The 24,728-nt window shown below is 36.0% G+C and overlaps 1 protein-coding gene across 4 annotated transcripts in view; it reads right to left on the reverse strand.

Annotated features, from left to right (window-relative positions):
* whrna (whirlin a) overlaps nt 1-24,728 on the reverse strand; it is a 156,354-nt gene that overhangs the window by 43,268 nt on the left and 88,358 nt on the right. For all 4 annotated transcript variants that reach the window (XM_052103941.1, XM_052103940.1, XM_052103945.1 and 1 more), the window contains exons 4-5: nt 16,885-17,093; nt 10,774-10,810 (exon numbers count right to left, since the gene is read on the reverse strand). In XM_052103941.1, coding sequence (XP_051959901.1) covers nt 10,774-10,810; nt 16,885-17,093 — 246 coding nt within the window. The remainder of the gene's footprint in view (nt 1-10,773; nt 10,811-16,884; nt 17,094-24,728) is intronic.

The raw sequence follows: 24,728 nt of genomic DNA on the forward strand, positions 1-24,728 counted from the left end.
TCATTGTGAAACTGTGTTTTCTTAATGGCATGAATCACACTGAAGGCCTATACTTTTAATTCATGGCCCGCCACTAAACACAAAATATTATATAATAGACAGACCTTTTAGTGTTTTTGGTGTGTGAGCACGTAACGAAATGCGTACATTAATTTCAACCCACAATCAGAAATTGCAAGCAATTGTATGGCCTGCAAATAATTTTGTAAATACCCAAATGGCCCTTAATGGAAAAAAGGTTCCCCACCCCTGAGTCCAACCACTGAGATAAATCCAGATGCTGGTTTGATCTGTGATACCTCACAGATGCAAACACAAGGTTTGAAGGTTCGAGGTTCTGAAGTTCACAAGCTTTGCCCTCCAGAGCACTCTGAGAAATCAGCTCTGCTGCTCAATTATGAAAAGTAAAGTTTGGGGGGAAACTTATAATTTATTATAATAATATTTTTTTTGAGTGAACTAGCCCTTAAATTATGATAGCAGCATGATGGGATCAATCATGTATCACTACATCCATGTTTACCCATTAAAGCATCACTCGATTGACAGGCTCTTTAAATCACTAGAACACATAATTGCTGATCAATATCATGACTGAAATAAATGAAGCTTCATCTGTGGAGAACTAGAAATAACTCACCTTTAACAAGAGTGGAGATTATTTTTTATTTTAAAGGGGTCATAATCATGAAGAATCAAATTTTCCCTCAATGTTTTTAAATAAAAGAGCTTGATGTGTTATGAAAGCATACTGTAACTTTAACAGACTAAATTCCTCAAAACAGTGATTGACTGACGAGTTTCTAGAGAAAGCGGTTTCTTTTTGTTGACCTAATATTGACCTTAAAACATGGCAGTCTATTGCATACTGTGTCAACTTACAACAAACACAAAAGACAAAGTTAAGCTTTTTTTAATGAACCAAATAGCTTTCAACTGTGTTTGATATAATCGCAAGTGATTTCAGGTGCGGCTGTGATGTTCAGCTGTAAACTGAAGCATTCTCCACAGTTGGCACCAGATCTGCAGCTGCCGTTCCAGTTTTATACGAGTGATTTGACGGGAGTCATGAGACTCTCGCTAGACACTCATGTTGATAGATAAAAATAAAATCAGGACAGGGAGGTAGCGAACACAGACGGTGGGAAAATAGCACAGTAAACGTACAGTTACAGCACTTAAAATATACTCAAGTAAAAGTAGAAGTATACAATTTTTAAACTACTTAAAAAAGTAGTTTTCCAAAATTCTTGGGAAAAAGTAGTTAATTACAGTAACGTGAGTATTTGTAATTCGTTACTTTACACCTCTGGTAGTGTGTAAACATGACAGGAAGCTGTTGTTTGTGACAGAAGCAAGTAATTGTCGCGTGTTAGATGGAAACGATGTCCAGCAACATCGTTGGCTGTAGTGAAAGTCGTAGGAATTCAAACAAGTGCAGCCGCACGATATCATACGAATTAGACAAAATTAGAAAAGTTGCACAAATCCTGACGATTTCGATGTGAGAGTGTGTTGGCTGTGTATATATATATATATATATGTATATATACAGTATGTGTAATGTAATAATAAAACACTCTTTTTATCTCTCTTTTTCTTGAGGCACCATTTTGAGAAAACCATTATATATGTACACTTACAATATCTCATTACTAAAACTAGAGCATTGTGTTTTAATCTCATTCTGTTCCATCAAAATGCAGTAAAAACAAATTAATCTCACTTATGCTGTCACATTACCTGAAAACTACTACAACATAAGGCCAAAGGCAATAAGTTAAATAATTAGATGATCAAGATCAGTTTCACCTTGGTAGCACATCTATTCAAATGACAAATGTTTGAGTCGTGAGCTGCCGTGTATTACAGCTCCATTATCTTCATTATCAGGCACAAATATGCTGACCAGAGACTTTGGCAAGGGTGACTGAGATTTTCAAAAGAGCACCAAAAGCTTTTCTCATCTTTACTGCAGCCCACACTGAAATTGGAGCTCCATTTCCACCTCTTGTGCTACATTAAGCCCTGCAAAGAGCACGTCTCTTCGGAAGTGCTGATTTTTATACCTCTTTGCAGAACAGTGGCAGAGCAGAACAGTCAATAGTTTATGTGCTAAGGACTAAAAAGACATAAGCTCTCTGAGATAAGCAAGTTTACAGACCAAGGCAAACATTAAAAATGCCTATGAGTATTTGAAGTCACCTTCACATAAATGCCACGGTGTTCCATAATAACGAAGAAGAAAAAGAATTGGCCGGAGGGAAAATTTACTTTATAGTTAGAAAATCTCTTCTGGGCTTTTTTGGAATTAAGGGTTTTATGACACCAATATTCTGACATTTTCAGAAAGGCATCATATAATCAAATTTTATGTGATCCTTTGAAAGGAAAGAGTTCAATGTACTACAAAAACATTGTTTCAGAACTAAAAACTTCCTCCCCAGTCTAAAAAAAGTCTAATGTAACAGCTACAAAAATATCTCCTTCTCAACTTCAGAAATTCGAATGAAATTCTAATGTTACACAGGTAAATAGATAAACACATAATGACCACACACATATACAATACACATAAATTACAGCTTTCTAGTATTTAGCAACTTGGCCCATCCAGTCACATTAAATTAATAAGGAGGAAGTAGTATAGATTATTACTTATAAACACTAGAATAAAAAGATACTATTATTCTAGTTAATAAAACTATCAATAAGAGTATACTTTCTAATAATTAACGAGCTAGGAAATAGTATTTATTTATAACTCTAATGACTAAATTTCAACTTTTGAACAGAAAACGAGATGTTTTGGGCTTGGAAATAAGATTTTGCTGTTATCAAATGATTGAAACAGCTCAACTATATTGCATTGTCACACATTGCAAAGCCAGCATTTGCATAGTAATCTAAATGCAATTTTAATAATAAGGGTGAGAAATTATGCCATTTTTAGTGCATAAACATGTCCTAACATAACTGGACAATAGAATACAATTGTTTTTTTTTTAATCATTATAACTTTATGTTATAGCTTTAATGTTCTTGCATTGCAAGTTAAGTTTATTGTGATGTCAACTTTTGTTTACTTTGCTAATACTGTTGTGTTGTGCCCCCCACTGCCACCATAGTTCTTGTCTCAAAAGGGTAAAGTCAATCTGCAGAATTCAGTTAGCTCCAAAATGAGCAGGACTGAAATGGGTTTAAGCCACAATGAGTTGGCAAGGCGTTTGGCTTGAAACAACGCAAGCCTCTCTTGAGATATAGAGAAACTTAACATTAGGCAATGAATATAAGTGCTTGGCTCAGCAAAGATTTATCAAGGTCACTCAGAAAAGAATTAGGGCCTGCAAATGGGCAAATCACTTCTGCAAGGAACTTTTGAGGTAGAGTAATTTTAATTTGCAGAGGATAAAGGAAATGTGCATTTGTTCTCTCATCTGAAGACCTTACACACAGAAATTCTGTGACCTCACACCACTGTATGACTCATCTCCATTTTATGAACTGTGTGAGTGCTAAACTAGCCAAAAAGCAGACAAGCAGACATAACCCCACTATCAAATATTGGAATTAGAAATTACTGAACTAAAATAAATGACACTAGTTTCAATGCCATGTGTTAAAAAAAAGTACAAAATCCTCACTTCTGGAGAAATTGCAGCAACTGTGACTAGTTCACGAAAACATTTTAATTCAGTAATTTTTTGTTATAACCCTACATGATTTTCTTTGTTTTTCTGAAAAGATTTTGTGCTCTGTGATGTCATACAATGGCGGTTTATGGTGACCACCTCTTCAAGATTCAGAAGGTTGATTTGATTTTGGTTTGTTTCTCACCAAACCTTATTGTATGCTTTCATAACAATCATGAGTCTCATGGAGTAATTTATTATTCTAAATTCTACTTCTATGTCTTTTTGAAGCTTGAAGAGGTGGTCACCATAAACTGCCAGTGTATGGCATCACTGAGCACAATTCGTTTTTTTACAATTTCTCCCTTTGTGTTAAGAAAAACAAGAATGTTATATGGGGCTACAACAACACAGGGGTGAACAATGACTGCATTTTTTTCACTTTTTGGAAATATGGAGCTACATTCATGACTAAAGTCTTTGAAGAATAAAAGCATGTTGAATTAAGCTTATTGAAAAAATAAATGCATTAAATTATCAGTGCTTGCATTTACATGTGTTGCATTTACAGTTCTTGCATTTTGGGAGGCTGAAATTTAAGCATTGAATATTTCATTTGGAAACATTTCACCAACAATTTCATATTAAAAATGCAAACAATAAATATTTAACTTATGAAGTTCATTTACAAAATATTCATTTCATTTGAAAATACAATCTATATTTTTCGACAGGTAAAATTAAGCCTGTTCTATTTTGCTAAACAAAATTTGCTTCCTCAAATTCAGTAGTTCAAATTCAGGTGGAAATCAAAATCAGAATCAATGCTTTGTTCATCAATGTTTAGTTTTCACAAATTGCAAGAGCTGTCAGAAAATCCATTCTGAATGTCTGGCAGCTCTCATGAGGTGCACAGGTTTTTATCACTTTATCAGATAACAAATTGTTGTATAGAAGTTACCAGGCTACAGCAATGAGCAACTCTGTGGAAGAACAATAGTTGAAAACTAATTGAATTTTGAAGAAATAAACATTAAGAGTACTACTTTAAACAGATTGTTAAAGAAAATATTTGAATGAGCTACCACCTTGTTGTGTCATGCCACAATAAATAATAAAAATAAGTAAAAAAATAATAATAATTAAAATAAACATTCTGGGTTCAATTATTCCATTAATATGATTTGCTGGAACATATATTTTTTCATTTCACATTGCACCATGTTGAAAACTGTGCCTTTTTTATTTATTTATTTTGTGTTTTCCTGAATTACTTCAATATCTGCGTATTAATGTCCGGTGCCAAAGTAAATAATTCCGAAGAAACAAGGACACAGTCCAGGATTGTTTTAATCAGACATGTAATTGACAAGCATAATACATTTAACACATATTCAAATAAACTTATCTAGTCAGTATACAGTATATTAATTTCTAGTAGAGACATATCTGCCTAACTTTGTGTCACAGGCATTCCTTAGTCTGGCTGCTTAATGAGAGAGAGATAATACATAGTTGCATTAAAAGTTGAGTGGTGGTGGATAATTATTCTGTTGCATGGCATTGAGGAACGTGGGTTGACCAATCAGTGGAGAGGTGTGTTTCATGCCCACCCACATGCGCAAATCAAATATGTATCTATTTTCTACCCATGAACAATTTTAAAAAACAAACTATCAAAACGTACATGGCTGTTCTCTCTACCTGTAGCTTTGGTCTTCAGCAGTCAACACCCAATCGCATTGCACCAACTTCTGGTGAGAACGAATAGCATCAGGTGGAGATTGTGCATCGGTACTCTGCTGCTTTTTCTGCAGTTCCCGGATGTGTGCAACGCATTTAAATGCAAGCACTGTAAATTCAAGGCATTTAAATGAAAGCTCTGATAACACAATGCATTTATTTTTTCAATTAGAGAAATTTGACATGCTTTTATGCTTCAAAAACTTTGGTCATAAATTTAGCTCCATAAAGAAAGGTGAGTGCTTTCTGTAATGTAAAGTGCACATATAATTGTCTTGCATGTGCTAAGCAATCAGTTAGCTTTGCAACTGCAGGTAAAAAAAACCAAAACGTTTTAACCGTTATCTGCAAGTTAAAACTTTTAACCACTGAGCAGCCTCAGTTGCATTTGGTTATCAGCTTGCATCCACTATCTGACATCATCACCGTGTTTTTAAAATACTCAAACAGACTGAGTTCAGATTGAAGCCTTTTGGCATCCTTCGGCACAGTTTTAGCATACATGCTGAGAACAATCACTGTTCTTATGAGCCTTTGAACAGAACGATGGATAAGTAGAAAATACAACTGAATTCTTTCCGAATTTGAAGCTAGTGGAAATATAATATCAATGTATTCATTCAATATCTTGGGGATGTTGGCATGCATGTCCATGTCTTACATCACCATTCATTATTTTTAGAATTTTAAGAATTTACATAGATAAGGGAATACACCAATGGTACCATTATTTTAATGGAAACACATACAAGACAAGCTCATTCTTTATCAATTGTTTCAACTGCAAAGCTGCAAGCAGTTTGCAAGCATTATAAAACTGAAGTAAACCTGTATTTAATGCAGATTCATCTGTGGCCTCAGAAGGTGAGTGAGGACAATTTATCTGTTAGGGAACTGCTATCATGTTGTCACTTATTGCAAGTTAATCTAATTTCGACTATCTTAAATTAAATGTATCTAATATATTTTAACATGGTGATGATTGGCTAATATAGATTTAGAAGTCAGCTTGCATCATCTAAGCACATCTTGTGTACAGATCCTGGACCCTCTGCCCAGTAACTGCCAGAAAGTATCCTGTATCAGAGAGGGAAGAGTGTAAGAGTAAAATATGTTTAATCTAGATTGTATTAGCTTTCATCAAGCCCATGGATTGCATTGATTAAATATTATCCTTCCATTTTGACTCCCTTGTAAAATAAATGATGCTGTATACTCAAATCTTTGAGAGCTATGCCAACAGCATTATTTTCATGTCAACACAATGTTCATTGTACATTAGTATACATTAGTATACAGTATAATTGTACTATCTTTATTCTATATATTTTGTTTTGTATTTATTTAACTGACAATGTGTGTTTGTAGTGGTGCAGTGGGCACTAGGGGGTGGGGGTTCAAGCGGCCCCAGATTACCTTGCAACGGCCTTGTCTGCGTGTGTCCCTTATGTATGCATAGCTCACTCTTAACTGATCTACAATTAATCAAAGCTCCCTCTACCTAGCTGTGTATAATTACTTTTCCAATTATTAAGTGTTTGCCAGGGTGCTTTAAATGAAAACATTATGAGGCATTTATGTGATTATCAATTGCATGCTCGGTCAAACTCTGAAAAATCATCTCAGTCGAATTGCAGGACTAAAAAAAGACTTGTTACATGGCCACTTAACATCATTAATATTAATTTATGTTGAAGCACTGCACCTTTTTCTTTTTTTTTCTTTTTTTTTGTTGCAATGTATGCATTTTTACTGCAACTGATATGATGAATTCTAGTAATTATATAGTTATTAACAATAATTCAAATGCTATTACATAAGAAGTTACTATTTTATGTGTTTGCAGATCAAATTAGACGTTTATGTCTACATATCAGAGGTGATTTACGGCTGACTGTGCTTTTCTCGCAAACATTGATGCAGGTTACTTATCAATGTTATCTGGTATGCTGTGAAGTTACGACTCTTTGGAATGCAAAATGAGCAGCTTATTTTTAAAACTCATAGCCCGCAGACATGAATACAGACACTATCTAACGGTGTCCTTTAGCATGTCATTCCCTCTATATTGAATAATCAGCCCATCTTATTAAGTAAGTGCTCATGCACCGTTTCAGCTTTACTGGAGGCTGTTGTTTTGTGCATTAACCTCAGTTAACGACACAGTGCCTTGTAAAACCCTGTTCATCAGGTGGGACACCTTGCCCTTTTTCATTTTTATCCCCTTCTCTGTTTTATTTATTCATTTCATGTCCTCGTCTCTTATATACTGTACATATTTTATACATTCTCCATCTCTTTTTTTTCATGTATACATTACATATATACTGTCTTTCCCATATTTATAGTGCTTGCAAGGCAGCAATGCATTGATATTTTTGAAACATTCTGGTTAGGCAATTGTTCTAAACCCCTAAACAAAAGCATTCAACTTTTGCAATTTATTCAGCCATATTAGGCAGACTGTCAGCCTCAGTCACCATTTATTTTCCTTGTATGAAAAAAGTTCCCTGGAGGAAAAAGTCATATGGTTTTGTAATAGCATGAGGGTGATTGAACTATCCCGTTAACGTAAAGACTTCATTCAGACTTTGTTTCGTAGATAATTTCAGCCTTTTTGCTATTTCTTTGCTATCTATTTTTGCAACCTGGTCTCAGAGAATTACATTACTATAATTAATATACATATTTTGCTAATTATTTTTACCAATAGTCCTAAGGTGCTGCAAGTTGACATAAGCCAAACACTCATAGAAGCACCACAAAATGACATGGTTGCTTCAGGAATTTCACTTTTCATCTCACATTTGCTTTTTATGACACAATAGGTTATGTTATTGTTTAGGGTAGGGAGGTCGTTTTTTTTATTTTAAATATAAAGCATTAACCTTAAAAACCTCATCTGTTTGGAGAAAATGTAACTCATTTTAGCACCATTTGACAATTTCAGAGTGGACATTTGACCACGGAACTGTCCCGATATGAGTAATGAAACATGATATATAATTTAGCAAAAATGACGCAATCATGTATAATGTTCATGAGATCAGGCTGTTTTTTTTTTTTTATTTTTTTTTTATACTTTTTAAGAAATCTAAGAATAAAGTATGAAAATCTCCCATTGACTAACAATGATGGATTGTTCAGCATTCAAAATCAATGTGTTGATTCTTGTACACACCCAATTCAAAACAATACGTGCTGTGTCATGGCAATAGCAATGGCAAAAACGACTCTGATGCAGAATCTCATTTACATAGAACCGAATTCTAAGACCTAAACTTACCTAAAATGTATTTTCGGCATTTCCTTCAGGAAATGCAAATACGGTCTTTATTTTCAATCTGTCCAATATATATCCACTCCTAGTCTCACATGCACACACTGTTACACTGTGGACCGGTAAGAATGTTAAGTGCATGTGTCCTTTTCAGAAACTGGTGTTTGAATACAGATGACCGTGGATACCGTATGCCTAGGGGGATCAAAGCCTCCCGGCAGCGATTACCTGACACCCTTTTTACCCATGAGATACAAAGTGACGCTTCTCAAACCGAGATGGTAATTTACAGCGATACCACCTTCCTCTTTCATCCCTTTCTTTACGCCTTTGCCCTTCCTGTGTCTTTCAATTGTAGTTCCTCCTCTCTACCTGTTCTCCTCATTACATCCACAATCTCTCCCGTCAACTCTTTGTGGCCTCAGTACAGAGAGAGCAATACAGGAACAGGTGCGTGATTGCCTAGCAAGTGTCAGAGCCACAATGAATCCCTGAATATTTTAAGCAATGCTGGTGTGCATTTCACCCTGTTCCCATTTCAACCTCACGGCTCATCAATAACAGTAGGTCTCTTCTCAGTCCAAATATGCAATGATCTGTGATTCGTATGCCATTTCTCTTTTGATTAGTATGGCTAGGATGGGAACGGATACAAAAGGACATTCATTAGGTCATCAAAGCAAAGCAAATATACAGAGTCTGATCTATTATGCAGCTTATTGACTGAATGTCACTCAATTTACATAAAAACAATATAACTTCACAATGGAGGACAAAAAAAGGAGGGACTTTGAACAGAAATAGACTTGGAGAAAAGGTCCTGGAGGCATTTTTGTGTGATATCGTGAGCATACTGTACTGTATACGGAGAAAGGAGATTATCCTGGCTATAAATAGGACTCTGAGCATATACACTCTTCAGGACTTACCCTGGTCCATGGCATCGTAAGTGTAATGCTCTATCAGTTGAGCTCTGTCGCACAATTTGGTCATGTTTTACCAAGCTTGTAAAAGTAGTTGGTTATGTAATCCCGACATTAAAATGTATCGCCTCACAAGTCATGATCTATAGTAAAAGTATTTGTCACAAGATTGGCGACCATAAAAATTAATTTTGACTTGCCCCCCCTTTTCTTTTAGAAAAACTAATATCTTAGTTCCATAAAGGCATTTAGAATGGTAGTGAATGGAAGTGAATGTTAGTACTCACTATTTCAAAGTATGGCCACAATACATAAACAATATGCAGGTTAACCTGAGTTGTGTGATAAAACCTCTTACTAACCTTTTCTGTGTAAAGTTATAGCCAATTTTATAAATTCGTTGCCATGACGATGTAGTCAACAAACCCTAAAACTCTAAATTGACTGTAAAAATAATAATTTAAAAAAAACCTCAAATAATACATTCATTTTAACAGAAAAATGTATGTAAGTCATTTTTTATGTTAAAATTCACATATCTGTCTTTAAAACCTCCAAAACTTTGCCCCATTCACTTCCATTGTAAGTGCTTTTTTTAAGGAGGGAAGAATTTAAATTTATTTTTTATGGTAATCAACTTGTTTTGAATCTGGAATGTTCCTTCAAATTTTAAATTCAATTTCAATTGTATTCTAAAAAAATAAATGAAAACTAAACTGAAATGATTAATGTGCACTAAGACATAAACCCAAAATAAAATTTGGTGTATTCTGTCAAAAAGAACCACCCAATGAGACAACTTTTTGTCATGCAAAACAACAACATGTTTCTTTTCTGATAAAAAGCTGTGTTGTCACAGACGGATGGAACAATTTGTGATGCTGTGCGATTAAAAGCAATACTCGTACAGAAACTAAATAAAAGGAAACTAAATCTAGCATCGACCCGACTTCGGATAAGCGGTTGAAGATGGATGGATGGATAAAAAATAATGAACAATGAAAGCTAAACTCAAATTAAAAATAGAATGAAATATAATAAGAAAATAAAAATAAGAAAAGTAAAATTTTAAAACATTACAAAAATCCCTGCTACAGAAACTAATTTCAAAGTCACCCCTGTGATTTTACTCACTCCACCAGTACTCTTTCAAAAACTGTCAACCAGGCCAAATGTGAGAGAACATTGTGCTCACCTTTCCTGATGCTGATGCTCCCTGCTCCAGAGAGAGGCTGTGGGACAGAGGTAAATATGGAGAGATTAGTATGTACGTATGTAGTCTTCAACCTTTTTCACAAATAGGTTCTGAATTGCAATGCAACAGATTGTGTTATTATTATTATTATCATTTTTATTATTATTTTATATCTTCAGCTTCAATTGATTAACACAACATGCACCATTCAGCCACTGTGTAGGTCACACAAAACAGCACCAACCCACATCTCAGAATTTCATTCTGAGCTGATATTCTTCTCAACACAATTGTAGAGCGGTTATCTGAGTTACTGTAAACTTTGTCAGTTTGAACCATTCTGGCCATTCTCTGTTGGGCTGGTTTGAGTATATCACTAAGAATTGCTGATCTCCTGGGATTTTTACACACAACAGTCTTTAGAATTTACTCAGAAAGATGCCAAAAACAACAACAACAAAAAAAAAAACAGTGAGTGGCAGTTCTGTGACAGAAATGCCTTGTTGATGAGAGAGGTCAACAGAGAATGGCCAGACTGGTTCGAACTGACAAAGTCTACGGTAACTCAGATAACCGCTCTGTACAATTGTGGTTAGAAGAATAGCATGCATAGAATGCTATTCTGAGATGCGGGTTGGCGCTGTTCCGGTGGCACGAGGGGACCTACACAATATTAGGCAGGTGGTTTTAATGTTGCGGCTGATTTGTGTATACAGGTTTTTCTCTTATCTATTGGAGTTTGACTGTCTATAACTTTTGGAAAAACTGTTTTATACAACAAATATATGAAAAGAATTTAATTTATAACAATAAATATCTTAATCTCTTGTTGGCCATGTTTGCACATTGTACATACAGTAATGGTACTGCATGTATACATATTTGACATATGAGAACATGAGAACATATATCAGAATTGAGGATTTCAGAGAGCCAGATGAAATATTACATTACATTACACGACACAATATATGATTCAATATGATATGATATATGATTTGACACAGTATGATATGATGATGATGATATGCAATATATGATACAATACAATACATGAGATGCTTAGTTATGTCAACCCGACTGTATTGTTCTTAAATAAATAAATAATAAACAATTTTTAAACAGGCTCAGGACTAGAAAATACAAAAAAGCACAGTTATGAAACAGTGTGTTGTTTTTGTTTAACTGAACTATGGCTACTCCAAGATTTGCTTTAAGTAGTATAATTAGAATATAATTATTATTTTTTTCGACTAATTAAATTGATACGTTTAGGCTTAAAAGTTATGAAAGTTGCGAAATAATGAAGTTATTTGCGATCAGTCTCTTGCCTTTCCAGGAGACCTGTTCATTTAAAATGTAAATACATGTGATTGAATTGTATATTTAAACAATATATGAAGTGTATGAATAATAACCAGCACTCATATTTACAATATTTATTTTCATATTTTATGAAGATGTGAATGCAAAAATAGTTTTCTGGTGGTTGCTAAAGCATAATATTTGTATTGTAGCACATTTATGCTACATTGTGTGGTAACTAGGGTTTTCTGGATGGTTGCTAGGGCATGTTTTGCAGTTATCAAGGTGATCTCTGCTGTGTGTTTTGGCACATTGCTACAGTATGTGGTTGCCATGTTGTTACTATGCTGTTGCTGTGGTATTCTGTTTTTGCACATAACTTTGCAGTTGCCAGGGTGTTCTGGGTGTGTGCTGGGTTGTTGCTTATTGGCCCCATAATCCCATTAATAAGATCATTCTGATGTGACTCGAATGCGCCATTAAAGGGATGGTTCTTTAAAAATGTTAATTCTTCCATTATTTTCTCACCCTCATTCGATCCAAGATGTGTTTGACTTTATATATTTTTTTCTGCAGAACACAAACAAAAAAGATTTTCAGAAGAATATTGCTGTTTTGTAGGTCAATTCAATGAAAGTGAATCGTGGCCAGGCCATTAAAGCTCCAAAAAGCACATAAATTCAGCATAAGAGTGATCTATTCTCCAGTGGTTTCAACATTGTATTCCGAGTGGATCCAATTGGTTTTGGGTGATAATAGACCACAATATAACTCCTTTTTCTACTATACATTTTGAAATTAGCAGTCTTCTCGGTGATCAGGATTTCAAGATCGATTACACTTCCTATAGCGCCACTTAGCACATGCATCAAGCACTAGAAAGTGAAATCAAGCTTGAAATCATAACTGTGCCTATAGATTGCATTGGCAAGATATACAGTGAAAATTAGTTACAGTTTTGTTTGTTCACCCAAAACCAACTGAATTGCTTCAGAAGACATGGATTTAACCAATGTAGTTGACTTTATGCTCCCTTAATGTGCTTTTTGTAGCTTGAAATGTCTGGCCACCATTCACTTGCATTGACCTATAGAGATGCTATATTCTTCTAAAATCTTAATTTGTGTTCTGCAGATGAAAGAAAGTCACACATCTGGGACGGCATGGGGGTAAATGATGCGCACCACCAATCAAATAAGTTGCCATGGGTTTAATGAACTGTTGAATGAATTTATGCAATTTACCTGTACTTTTGATACTTAAGTAAATTTAATGTATATCATATTGTATTGTATTATATATGGTGTCATTTAATGTAATATATCATCTGCCTCTCTGAAATCCTCAATTCTGATTGGTCAATCAAAGCATTCTTCAGTGAATATGTTGAATATGTTCCAATTGTCTGCTGTGCCAAGCAACTGATTTTCTACTGTGCTAGTTTCATATTTCTCTAATCAGTTTTATTCTTCTTGCATACTAAAATACAGGTAATATGAACTCCGATCAATATTTTAGGTCCATTTATTTATGATCAACCTTGTAATAACCAGTGTAAATTATTAGAGAAGTATCAAGCACAGCAGTTAACAAATTGTAAAGTACATTAGTAATATTATTTATAGGTACTAACACATCCTTTGTCAGTTCTGTCCTTGGCTTAGGCTCATACCCCAGTCCACCAAGAGCTTGATAAAAAGCTTTGTAATAAAATGCCAACTAGCATTTTTCCCCTGGCATCAGAGCCAAGCGCCCCAGCTCACCTCATCAGCTAACCTCTATTAAAAAGAAGCACCACAGAGCAAAAGACACACCTGAGCTGTTTTATGATCCTGTTAGTCTGACACACACACACACACACACACACACACAAACACACACACACACACACACACACATGTTGGTCTACCTATCATTATGAGGACTTTCCATAGACATAATGACTTTTATACTGTACAAACTATAGATTCTATCCTCTAAACCTAACACAACCCCTAAACCTAACCCTCACAGAAAACATTCTGCATTTTTACATTTTCAATAAAACATTGTTTAGTATGATTTTTAAGCGATTTGAATTATGGGGACACTAGAAATGTCCTCATAAATCACATTTATAGCATAATAACCTTGTAATTACCAGTTTGTAACTTACAAAATTGTCCTCGTAAATCACAAAAACACGCACGCACACACACACACACACACACACACACACACACACACACACACACACACACAGTCTAAAATAATCCAATGAGCTCCTCAGTATTTACTGTTCTCTGAAAGTGAGTGGCCCTGAGGTTAGTGAAGACACTGATGTTTGATTCAAAAAGATCAGCAATTATATGATATGATCTTAGAACAGTAAATCCCATTCAATCACCTCAATCCCAATTAAATTAGCTTGGCTGAACTGTGCATTTGTGATTTGTTCTGTATTTAAGAGCAAGTTAAAAAAATAACCAGCATACTATTTATCTTAGTGAGAAAAAAGATTAGATAACAAATTGCTCAAAGTATAAAAAAATACATATATTTGACAGATATGTAGATATTTCTGGAAATATACACACTGAGCACTATATAAGGAATACTATGTTCCTAATTAAGTGCCTGATGTGGTCTTAAGGTCTCAAGGTTCAACGTGTTGTGCATTCTGAGATGCGATTCTGCTCACTACATTTGTACAGAAGGGTTATCTCTAACCATCGACTTTGTCAGTTCGAACCAGTCTGACCATTCTTCGTTGATCTCTCTCACCAACAAGGCATTTCCATCCGCAAAACTGCCGCTCACTGGATGTTTTATTCTAGAGACTGTTGAGTGTGAAAATCCCAGGAGATCAGCAGTTTCAAAAATACTCAAACCAGCCCATCTGGCACCAACGTTCATGCCATGGTCGAAAATTGATGTAAACGTTAACTGAAGCTCCTGTCATGACTGGCTCAAAGACGTGGCAAATTAGAGGAGGACACAGTGAATCGGTGGGTTTAAAGTTAATTGAAACATATTTATTAAATGAAACAGAATGCTTTTAAACAGTAAGCAACATGTTTGTCTGTGGTGTCGTCGACTGCATGGATGTAAATTACTGTTTGTGTTTAGCAAGTGTATTGTAACATACTGTAGCTGGCAATGGCAATGATGATGAAATGAAGAACCCAAGTGCAAATGTATTAATAAACGTGAAAACTATAAACATAAATACAACATACTATAAACTTGAAACATAAACATGAACATGAACTTTGCTAAGCTTAAACTTAAGACATTACCTTCAAATAAACTACACAAACTACATCATTACTAGACACTGGACAATGGCAACATGAGGGCTTAAATACATGGACATGGGAAACATTAACCAATGAACAGACCGAAAAATAAACAAGATAACAAGACAATGACCATGGACCAATTACATAACAGAACTAATATTCTAAAACCAATGACAAACTAGAACTGATAATAACATAATGAAACAATACACCAATGAAAACAAGACACATGAACATGGAGGGAAAACAGGACATCACATGACAAGGGAAACCACATGACAGGAAACAGGAACTAGACTTGTCAAAACAAAAGACATGAAATCAAAACATGAACAAAAACACATGTAAACATGACATGTATAACAGAGGTGTTCAGTTTGTGGTCCTAAAACCTGAATGAGAATTTGATTTTTGAGCGGAATTTTAAATATTGAAAGATTTAAATTCAACTTTTTTTAACAAGTTGCTACATAAGGACAACAATGGTTGTCCATCCAACACATTGTTCGTCAAGCACGTACAATCTTATTTTACTCATAAATCAAAAATCACTATTCTAAAACCCATTAGAAGTCCTAGAGGGAACCCAGTGCTAATTAACCTTCTGGATTGGCCTATAATTGACGACATGACTAAACAGCTCTATAGACAAGGCCTTTGGGAGCCTTCAGAGAAATCAGTGTATGAATATTTATTACTTGAATATTTAAAGAACAAAATATAAAAAGTGCTTTTCAGTAAAGGTACAGACATTTTGGTGGCATATTACATTTTCCCTGCAGGATGTTGAAGACAGCAAAACCTGACATAAATGACACACCAGGAGCTGGAGAATCTAGCTAGAGACTTTAGAAACTTTTCATTTTGTTCACTGCTTCATTACCACTGAGTTACTAAAGACAGATATCATATGGAGAAACCAGCAGTGCAGTCTGAGTAACCTGCCATTCCGAAAACGATGTGATTTAGCCAAGCATTTAGGGCTGACTATAATCAACAGACACAATTATATCTTGATATTTTTCAGCCGTTTAAGTGAACAATATTTATATACTGTATCTATTTGTATATTTTTACTTATGCAAAATGGTTTAAAAGGGTGATTTTTTTTTTCAATCAGCAGAGCAATTATTTTGACCAAACAGTCATTATGGCCAAGTAGATTAAAAATGTTTAAAGTAGCAAATAACATATTTTCAAATTTTCCACCCTGTTATTCACTTATGTATGTAACTTTCTGATGCCAAGGATTCCCAAATATGATGCTACTGTTGCAAAGGACCCCCCTTTCTGAAATGCATATACTTTATATGTTCATGTATAAAGACCTTTTTTTACTGTGTGTGAAAAATAGTAAGTGTAATATTATAAAGACAAAATGTAAGATGTCATTATACAAAGGCCAAAATAAATAAAAATATCTGTAAAATATTATCTCTAAAAATATTGACTTTTATAAGTTAACTTTTTATCTTTATTATTAAAGATAGTGCCTTTTTGGTATAAATCAGTCTCTTTTACTCACCCTGTGACACTGCTGCTAGCTGAGCTCTCTGTGATCTGTGAGCTGGCAATCCACTTGGTCTCCCCAACTACGGTACGGGCATGTGGCAGTCGCCCAACATCCTTTACTGTCATCATCAGTTGGTGTGAAGACTTCAGCACACGTACGGCCTCATCATGCGGGATGCTGATGAAACTCCGCCCGTTAACTTCCAGGATCTGATCCCCCACCTGCGAAGTGAACGGGGCAGAGAGAGGAGAGGTTGGATGGGCTAGTGCAGGCAGAGCAGGACAGCGGGTGGAAGGGGGGGTGTAATGGGGGTGGAGTCGGGGGTGGGTTGGCCTGGACATCCAGAGAACAGATATTGGTGGAATGACAGAGTGGTGTATTCAGGTAAAATTTGAGAAACAACAGAGAAGTTGGTAGTTTTGATTAGATGTAACACAAAGAAAGTGATTTTGATGACTGATTGTGAAAAACTAGGCCATACAAACCAATTGACCAAAATTGTTTTGCTTCAGAACCCATATTTGCATTTTATTATTTGCAAATAAATTTTTTCTGCTGTCTGCGACCCAATCAGATCATATCTGCAACTCACCAGTTGAAAAGCACTGCCATAGACAAACACACACATGCAAAATTGTTTGCATTGTTTTCCATATCTGTTTAGCAGAGTTATGACAGGCTCCCCAGTCAATTTCATCCACTTCATCCATTCATCCTTCCACTCTTTCAATGTGCTCGTTATCTTTTTCCTATGCTTGTCAATCATTTATCATTGCTCCTTCTTTGGCAGTCAAACTCTGAGCAAAATAGGTATTAACCCATCACAACAGCAAACTGGCTCCATTTCTCTCTCTCTCTCTCTCTCTCTCTCTCTCTCTCTCTCTCTCTCTCTCTCTCTCTCTCTCTCTCTCTCAGGCCACATCCACAATAACCCGTTTTTACTTGAAAGCGGACTCAAAATTGATTTAATAGCATTTTCCATTGCCATGTTACTAAAATACATTGTGATATGAATAAAAAAAAAAATTATATAGCTGCAAGCAACCAGCTTTTTTACCAGTTCATGCGGCTCACGAACACCTGACTGGGGTGTATTTGCAGTGTAAGCTCACTACTTTACACACTACGCCACTCAGTTGACATAGCTTGAAAATGCCAAAGAGATAAACAAAAGATAATACACTGCCATTGCAATTAGTCTTTAACATAAAGCATCCATTTGAACAGTTACATTTAGACAATGCGCTGAACCTACATATATTCTGCCTACATATAACAGAAGCGTTATTAATAGTGTTGCCAACTTTCTACCAGCCAAATACGGAACATTCCAGCTTTAAATAAGGAACACTTTTTCCAGCGGGGCATGAGACACTACGCAATGGTAAAAGAGGTCCACCCAAAGCTTGTTTACATAGAAAACAATTGAAAACAGCGCAGACAGATGCAAAAACGTGTTTGGTGTTAACAGCCCCAATACCCTTAAAATGAAAACTGCTTTACAACATCCAGGAAAACCTCATTTCTATCAATCTTCACTTTTAATAAACACTACTTTTGCCAAAAAAATTAAGCTGTAATCAATAGAGAAAGACAATATTTTTCTGTCAAGCATTTTCTTCCCTATAATTAACTTAAGCATTTCTATTTTTAAAGCTCAAAGAACCAGCTTCCTGTTAAAAATTTGGGTCGTCCATTAATAGGCAGTAGGCTATTTGACTGTCAAATTAAAAATATATTTTTTTAATTAGTCAAATAAAATGTAGGATAAAAAAGTACATGTCTTAGTAGTAACCATGCATTATAATGGATTTTTATGGGAGAGAAAATGCTTAACATGAAATAGTGTATTTCTCCTTGGATTACAGTGTAGCTGTTTTGTCAGTAAATAGTGTGTATCACAAGGGAGATGTAAAAAAAACAAAAAAACATGTTTGCTAAATCTGTACTGTATTGTACTTTAAAAAGTGCTGCAGTTTTTCTCACCGTCATTTATCTGATTCGCTCTTCCACAACGAGCACTGAAATATGCAATGTCATGAATTACTGGTGTTTTTCAAATCATAATGGTGAGAAACAATTATCATGCACTTGAATGCTATATGTTTGACAATTTTCCTGCTTCTGACTGAAAACATGGCAGAAGACGTGCGCTGATTTTCATTGACCGTTTCCCTGACCGCTTCTGTCAAGTGTAGCTTACGTGTAACGTTTAACAGCCAGTATCTCTCACAACTCAATTGAAAGGTGAGTATTTCAAGTCCATTTTCCTGATTTGTGAAACATTCTCGCCAGTTTGGGTCACTAAAATATGGGACAAATGGATTTCATAGGGAACGCAACTTTGTTCCCTCAAATACGGGACGATTCTGTATTATACGGAATGGTTGGCAACCTTAGATAAGCAATATAAGTCTCAGCACACAAAATAAAAGATACTGCAGTTGCCATCTGCCATTAGTTTATAGCAGTGGTTCTAAATTCTGGTCCTTTTGGATTCCTCCCCTATTTAACACACATTATTCAGATCATCAGCTCATTTACAGAGAGATCCATAAATCTACACTAATACATTTTCGTTTGAAAATGCATCTTTTTCTCTACGTTTTGGCCACCAGTCCACACTGAGATGGTGTTTTTGACAGCGAAAACTGAGCTTTTAAAAAATGCTCTCCCAAGTGGATACATTTGAAAATGCTGTTTTTGCCATGTAGTGTGGATAGGGAAAATGGAGATTTCTTAAAATGATACACAGTCATGTGATCCATTCAGCCCAAAACTATCAAGATGGTGCCATGTCGTAGTGGTGTTGTTGTGCCTGATATTCACTTTGATAGCATTGTTAAAGATAAATGTTACTTTGTACAACCTACACTTTGCATTCCTTCAAAGGCAATGGGAAGTTTCCTTAGAATTGCTGTCCGGCGATGGAACATGGAGGACAATTTCTGAAATTGTACATCCTCGTTTTCCTTTCCTTGCTTTCGTTTCTTGCATCCTATCTCAACCCTGTAAGAAAAAAGGAAAGGATGCAAGGAAAGTAAAAGATAAGAGGAATCGAAGTAAGATGTTTTTGTAAAAGGAGAAGACCTTGATCACAAGCGTCAATACAAAGCTCCGACTTTATGCATCTGCATTATATCGGAGTGCTTTCCGTTATGTTGTTGAAACTTCATTAAATGGGGCTCAAGGACAGAGGAGCGAGGAAACAAGGATGTGCAATTTAAGAAATGCTCTGGGTCCCCAGAGCCAGAATTGAGAACTACTGATTGAAAGCATCCATTTTATTACTTCAGATCTTTAGCCATAGAGATCAGTCTATATTGTGCACAGCAAGATACAAAGTCAAGAACAACAGAAGTTATCATCTTGTACAAGACTGGATTCAAACCCCCATTTTCTCAAACGTTCTGATAACAAGTCAGGACACAAACATTCTTCTCCACAATAGACCTACTGATACTTCATGGCGAAACAGGCATAACAATATGCGAATCAGCACACAAAAGCGTTGCTAGGATACAGCTGTTGCAAACTTTGATATACAACATCAGATACATTTTGTCTGGCATGGTTTGACAATCATTTGAGCCAATGGAAGTATTCACTTCTGATTGACAAATTCATGGTCAGTGTTACATCCTGTTCCCCTTTTGTCTAGGGTTTGAGGGAAAGGGTAACAAAAGAACACGAAAAACATTCAGGAGGCTTTGTCTACTGTCCTAGAATGAATACCAGTTCTCAAAACAAACATATACTTTAATGGTTTAAAACACAATCTAAGATGGCTTCAGGAGGGGGACCAGGCCAAAATAAACAAAAAGCTAATCTATCTATTTATGAGTGGAACTGCATTATCTTTGATAGAATAAAGGTAAACAATAAACAAATCTACCCTCACTCCCCAACTAGCCAAAAACAGGAGAAAAGGTGGTCAATAAACACAAAATGGCGTCCTCCTCCCTACAATTTTCTATATAACAAAGTGTTCAAAAATTATTTAGTTACTAAATTAACAATTTAGTACTTTCTTCAGTCTTAACACACAGCACAGGATGGTTGGAAAAACACACAAAATGCTCACAAAAAGGTTCAAACACGACAGTTTCTGAGAGCCATGAATTTTTAACAATTAAATGTAGACATTTTTGCTATTTTAGCATAATCATACTGAATACGGTCTGCACTTATATAGCACCTTTTAAGCCTTAACAGTATTCAAAGCGCTTTACACTGCACCTCATTCACCCATTCACACACCAATGGCGGCAGAGCTGCTATGTAAGGTGCTAGTCTGCCATTGGGAGCAACTTGGGGTTCAGTGTCTTGCCCAAGGACACTTCAGCATGTGGAGTCATGTGGACCCGGATTTGAACCACCATCCCTGCAATTAGTGGCCGACCCACTCTACCAATTGAGCCACAGCCGCCACTGTACTCTACTGCACCATTTAGAACTGCCATACTTTCAGGAGCAAACCTTTGATGCTTTAAAATGCTGCTTTGGTAGGTAGCTCACTAGGTTATGTAACAGAGCCTCAGTTTCTTCACCCCCCCACCCCACCCACCCCCCTGGATCAATACCTGCGCATTCTGAAATGCTTGAGGGTAATTAAGGAGGCTCTGCAGTAATCATGATATTAATAAATTATAGTATTGATCATTTTGGACATAATACGGCTTTGTTTTACTATAGAACACAAGAGATATTTGAAATCGATGTGGCAGGTACAGCAGCACTTGCTTTCCCTAGCGAAACCCCCATTACTAGCTCATTTGTTTATCTCCCTGTTTTTCTCATCTGCGTATCACTCCAGAGTATTCCAATATTGTGTGAGATACCCGACTGAGGTTGAGATACAGAGAGGACTCTTTCAATGCTCACTTTAAATGCAGTCAAAGGGATAGTTCACCTAAAATTTAAAATTCTGTTATCATTTACTCACTCATACCATGTGTGTGTGAGAGCCAAGAGAGAGTGTTATGTGGCAAGGTGGCTTTAATTTGCTTAACCTCCCCATTTCAGCACTTTTGCCATAAAATTTGGGTTACATACCTTTCACAAGGTTAAGGATGGGAAAGGACGAGGCGGGAACCGGCTGAACTATCAAAATAATATTTAATTTAATTAAAAAGACAGAACACAAATGTGGCTCTCTCTCTCCCCCAAACTGTCATATTCCGCTGCACTTATCCCTCTCCTCGGCTGATTAGCCCGATTGGGGGCCGGCGTGCATAGTCACTGCCCCTCCTCCTCTTCTCAATTCCAAAGCCACAAAGAACACAACACAATTCCAAAGCCATGGTAATGAAAACCCACAGCATCCATGCTACCATCTGCCATTTAATCTTCTCTGAACTCCTCTGCATTCTTAGCCCTTAACAGTCCTGACATTTACACCCTGGTGGGCGTAAATTCGGATAGATCAGAAGGCATGTGGACCCGTTGTATTAAGACAGTATTATCATGAGAGAATGACGGTCAAGTCTCCTCATCTTCACATTACTTTGAGTCTCTCTTTTTTCAATCTTTCTATCCCATTTCCTTTTATTGCATTTAGGGCTTTCTTTCTGTAAGAGTGAGTGGGGTGCACAAAGAGAGGTCCATGGCAATTTGAAGGAGTTCCATGTAAAACACGGCATCCCTGAGATTTACGCCTCCCTTCTTTCTGCATAGCCATGTTGAAGGAAGATGATGATGGAAGTGAAGCTGCTTGTTTCCCACTGTTTGGCTCCAATTTCCGGATAGCATTCAGGAATGGTGGCTAAATGCACGTGGCAATTCTGCTTTGTTAAAAATCCAGGTTTGTGAGAGGAAAAAAATCAGCTCTGAAGTTCCGTCAAGATGCCAGAAAGCTGTGCATCACTCATTCCTCATTTAGCAAAGTAGTTTAGAGGTTGCTGCTCAAAGCCAAATACAAGACTATAAATATTCATGTTTACAGATATTCTGTCACTTGCAATGTTGTAATAATTATGCTTTTTCCGATTTGTTTTCTTTTGGTACTTTTGTATAATTTACTTAAAATCTCATTAGTTCGTTTTTATTTATTTTTTCAAATCAATAGTTTCCATCTTTATTTTAGTATACAGTAACAACACCTGATTTTTTGTCTATAATTGCCAGACCTCAGAGGCTCAATCTTATAGTGTTTTTTGAACTTACAAATTACATACAAAATTGCTTGCATGATCTGCAGTTAGATCTCTCCTCACCTTTGCATGACTCCATGGAACTTCCTTTCCAACCTATTAATTTTACTTTGAGAATTTAGAGCTGTCAAGATTCCTATCAGTCATATTGAGTGCCGCGCGCTTCTCTTTTCAGCTGTCTACCCAGTGTCAAATAATGCCAATTCACTTGGTCCTTGAGGAGTTTTAAAATAAAGTCATTTTCCATGCAAACTTTTGACCTGGGGAGTCATACAGTACACTTTCATTTCATAACTGTGAATAGTCTTGTATGTTGATCCTGCTCTTCCTATACAATGAAGAACATATCCAACTCCCACTATCCTGAAACCCATGGACTGTCTTTTCAAGGAAGCTGTTCAACATAAGAAAAATCCCTCCGGACTAATAAAAGCCTTTTAGACTGTGGACATGACCACTTTTGCAAGTTTGTAATCCATTTTGAGATGGTCACGCCTCTGTCTGACTGACAAATATGGTACTTTTAGAGAGGCACCAGAGAAAGGGTCTGTACTTTGGTATATGCTTGCTATATGGCTTTTCTTGTCACTGCAAGTATTACTCAAACTTTAAGTACTCCTGGTGTAGCCATAAGTCTTAAACACTCATTAAGTACAATGATGAATGAATGAATGTAAGAGCTAAGCACCACTGTGTCCATATTCAGAGCACGACCGCTCATAAATTAGAATGAGAGAAAGAATGATGGACAGAGATAGGGGAAGAGACAATGACTTAAATGGGGGTTAAAGAAATGATGGAAAGGCACATTGTAAGACCCAAGAAGAATTGAAGAAACGTCCTTCCCAAACCCAGGACACCACTCAGATTTTGAATGCAACTTCCAAAATAGTTATATGTATATTTGATAATTAAGTTCCATGGCTATTGTAAATAATAATAATAAAAAAGTTTTTCTAATGTGTTGTGGTAAAAATCACCCATTAACATGTCTAAATGTTGTCAGTCCAACTGAGTTGTACCTTCCGCAGATAATTTGTTTAAACGGAATATGTTGTCATTGTCTATTCCCTTTAAATGTCTCTTGAAACTTGTATGACATTTTTCCTGTGGAACACAAAAGGAATTAATATTAAAATGTCAAAGCTGCTCTTACATACGAAAATAAATGAATTGGCTGTCAAGTTCAGTTGTAATTTTGCTTGGTTTATTAACAAACCAAAACCAAAACAAACCAAAACAAAAATGTCAAAGCTGCTCTTTTCCATTCAATGAAAATACATGTATTGGCTTCAAGTTTAGTTGCAATTTTGCTTGGTAGTATCACGATTCACTGTTGTCTGGCCTGGGTTTCTCCCCTGTCATCTGTTCCCTGACTACACTTCCCATAATTCCCTGCTCTCATCTCTGCCATCTGTCCTTCATTGTCCTCACCTGTGTTTCATTTAGTCATTATCCTTTGTGTATTTAAGCCCTGTTGTTTGACCATTTGTTGTCAGCTGTTGTATGTGTTTGACCTCCTGTGTTTAACCAGTGCCCTTCATAGATGTTTGCGCCTGTTTATGTTCTTGTTTCCCATCGTGGATGTTTTATTTGTTCCTGTGCCTACCAGTTATTTGTGTTTGTTTATTTTCATTAAAAACCCTTAGATACACCTAGATCCAGCTCTCTTGACTTCTTCCCAGCATTACAGGTAGATTAACA

Source organism: Xyrauchen texanus, chromosome 34 (genome assembly GCF_025860055.1).
Source record: "Xyrauchen texanus isolate HMW12.3.18 chromosome 34, RBS_HiC_50CHRs, whole genome shotgun sequence".
NCBI lineage: Eukaryota > Metazoa > Chordata > Actinopteri > Cypriniformes > Catostomidae > Xyrauchen > Xyrauchen texanus.